This window comes from Grammomys surdaster, unplaced genomic scaffold, assembly GCF_004785775.1.
Source record: "Grammomys surdaster isolate TR1022 unplaced genomic scaffold, NIH_TR_1.0 140, whole genome shotgun sequence".
Lineage (NCBI taxonomy): Eukaryota > Metazoa > Chordata > Mammalia > Rodentia > Muridae > Grammomys > Grammomys surdaster.
Window position 1 is genome coordinate 936,129 of NW_021604598.1, and position 2,875 is coordinate 939,003.

Sequence of the window (2,875 nt, forward strand, 5' to 3'; positions counted from 1 at the left end):
AGAAAAAAATCTATTATATTTATATTAATAAATATATCATGAATTGCTGTTACTCCACTTAATAGGGTATGCTCAATGATAATTATTTCTGACAAATTATAAGTTCTCATGATTTTCTCAGTTACACTGATGTCACTAAATCAAAATTATGTTTAAGAAACCTGATAAAAAGTTTAATTTCTAAATCACAGTTAGTTATTGTGGAGTTTCATGTACCAAAATAATTAGTATAAAGTAGTCAGTTAATATTAATAGGAATAGTATGAAAATGAAAAACAGCATGTAATAAAGTATTCATAAGACAGTTTTAAATATCAAATATAATAACAACAATCATGTAGTTAGAAAATATTTAAGGATTCAAAAAACCTATGAAGATAATAACAGATAAACATCATTTAGTGGAGATTATTGAACTATTAAAAGAAATAAATTATTCCAATTATAAAAAAGAAATTAATTTACTTCAAATGTTTTTGAGGGCTTATGAAAGAATAAATTGCCCACATAAGTTCACATGAAAAATTCCATTAACAGCAGTTGTAGGTGATAAATGAGAGATTTAGCTAAATTAAAAACAGCAATAACTACACATATTTTTAAATGGTCAGAGAAATTAAGTTGGTTAAGTAAGTGACAGTCATTGTCAGAATGAAAGATAGGCTTTCAAGAATTATTTTGTGAAGAGTCAGAATCTGTTATTTGAAAACCATACTTACCTTATCTCTAACAGATAGAAAAGTTATATGGAAACAGAGAACTGCACAATGATAGCAGAATTTCTCATCCTGGGATTCTCAGGTGATCCTAACCTGCAACCCCTTCTCTTTGGACTGTTCCTGTCCATGTATCTGGTTACTGTGCTTGGGAACCTACTTATCATCTTGGCTGTCAGCACTGACTCACATCTCCACAACCCCATGTACTTCTTCCTCTCCAATCTGTCATTTATTGACATCTGTTTCATCTCAACCACAATACCAAAAATGCTAGTGAACATGAAGTCACAGAAAAAAGACATATCCTACATAGAATGCCTTACACAGGTATATTTTTTTAATACTTTTGTTGGAATGGATGATTTTTTACTTACTTTAATGGCTTACGATCGCTTTGTAGCCATCTGTCACCCCCTCAACTACACTGTTATTATGAACTCTCGGATGTGTGCCCTTCTGGTTTTGTTGTGTTGGATTATCATGTTCTGGGTCTCCCTAATTCATGTTCTATTGATGAATGAACTGAACTTCTCCAGAGGCACAGAAATTCCACACTTCTTTTGTGAACTGGCTCAAGTTCTCAAAGTAGCCAACTCTGACACTTACATCAATAATGTCTTCATGTATGTGGTGACTTCCCTACTAGGTGTGATTCCAATGACAGGAATACTTATGTCTTACTCACAGATTGCTTCATCATTACTAAAGATGTCCTCTACTGTGAGTAAGTACAAAGCCTTTTCCACCTGTGGATCTCACCTCTGTGTGGTATGTTTGTTCTATGGGTCAGGAATTGGAGTTTACTTCAGCTCTTCTGTGGTCCATTCTACCCAAAGAAGAATGATTGCTTCACTGATGTACACTGTGATCAGCCCTATGCTGAATCCTTTTATCTATAGCCTGCGAAACACAGATGTGAAGGGTGCCCTTGGTGAACTTTTATCAGAGTTGCCTCTTGTCCATCCTGGATAAATGATATTAGAACTAAATTCATACTAAGAAATATAAGGCAAAATTTATGAATATGCCTCTCCTGGGTCTTTTTCTATCAAAAAAATCAAATGCCTAGTCTACACTATTATGTAAATTTATGTAACTTTGCGTTTGTGTACTTTTTTACAGAAAATATTTTAATTCCATATGGATGGCATTTAAAGTTTCCAATCATTCTTATGGATCTTTTTTTATATTTTAGATTTGATGTGAAATATGGCTTATGAAGTCAAAAGTAGTTCATCAAAATCATTTTTGGGATGTTAATGTTCTTCACCTTAATTTAATAGTATCATTGTTTTTCCTATGGGAAATGTGATGAAAATACTAATATCAGGACACCACACTGCAGTGTATTTGTCTCCCCCTCAACTGTAACTTCATAGATAGGTGGGAACTGTGGTAGTTTGAATATGCTTGGCAAATGGGAACTGATATTATTAGGAGGTATGGCTGTGTTCAAGTAGGTGTGGCCTTGTTGAAGGAAGTAAATCACTGTGATGGTGAACTCTGAGGTCCAAAGCTTAACCTTTACCCAGTGCAGAAGTGTCAGTCTCTTCTGGTTACAGTTAGATTAAGATACAGAACATTCAGCTTCTTCCTAGCTCCATGTCTGCCTGGACACTGCCTTGCTTCCTGTCATGATAATAATGGACTGAACTTCTGAAGCTAAGCTACCCCAATTAAATCTCATCCTTTATAAAAGTTGTCTTGTTTATGGTATCTTTTCTCAGCAATGGCAACCCTAACTAAGGCAGGGTGTTATGAGCCTCTCCTGTTTCCAAGGCAAGGTTTGACAGGCCAAATTTTGTAGAGGTCTTGTTTAGCTAATCACATCTGCTCTGTGTTCAAGAATACAGTAGCTTATGTCATGTCTGGAAACAAGAATACCGCATCACACTCTTCAGTTTTCTCTGGCTTTTTTCATTCTTTCTACACCTTTATCCAGAATATTTCTGAGTTGGTGGGGGTGGAATACTGTGATTCTTCCATTCATGTCTGGATATATATAAATGCTTATAGGATTTACCTTATATGGTATAAACCTGAGGGAAAAAGAAAAAGGTGTATGTGTGTATGTGTGGTGTATATTTGTGTGTAAAAGACAGAGAGTGGGGGGGAGGAGAGTAGGAGGGAGGGAGGGAGGGGGAGGCAGGATGGGA

General features: G+C 35.3%; 1 protein-coding gene across 1 annotated transcript; it reads left to right on the forward strand.

Moving 5' to 3' along the window:
• The first annotated feature begins 746 nt into the window (after positions 1–746).
• LOC114618193 (olfactory receptor 867-like) lies at positions 747–1,733 on the forward strand. The gene has a single exon (XM_028763879.1). It carries the CDS (start codon positions 747–749, stop codon positions 1,689–1,691), a length of 945 nt encoding a protein of 314 aa, XP_028619712.1. The 3' UTR covers positions 1,692–1,733.
• Positions 1,734–2,875: the final 1,142 nt, after the last annotated feature.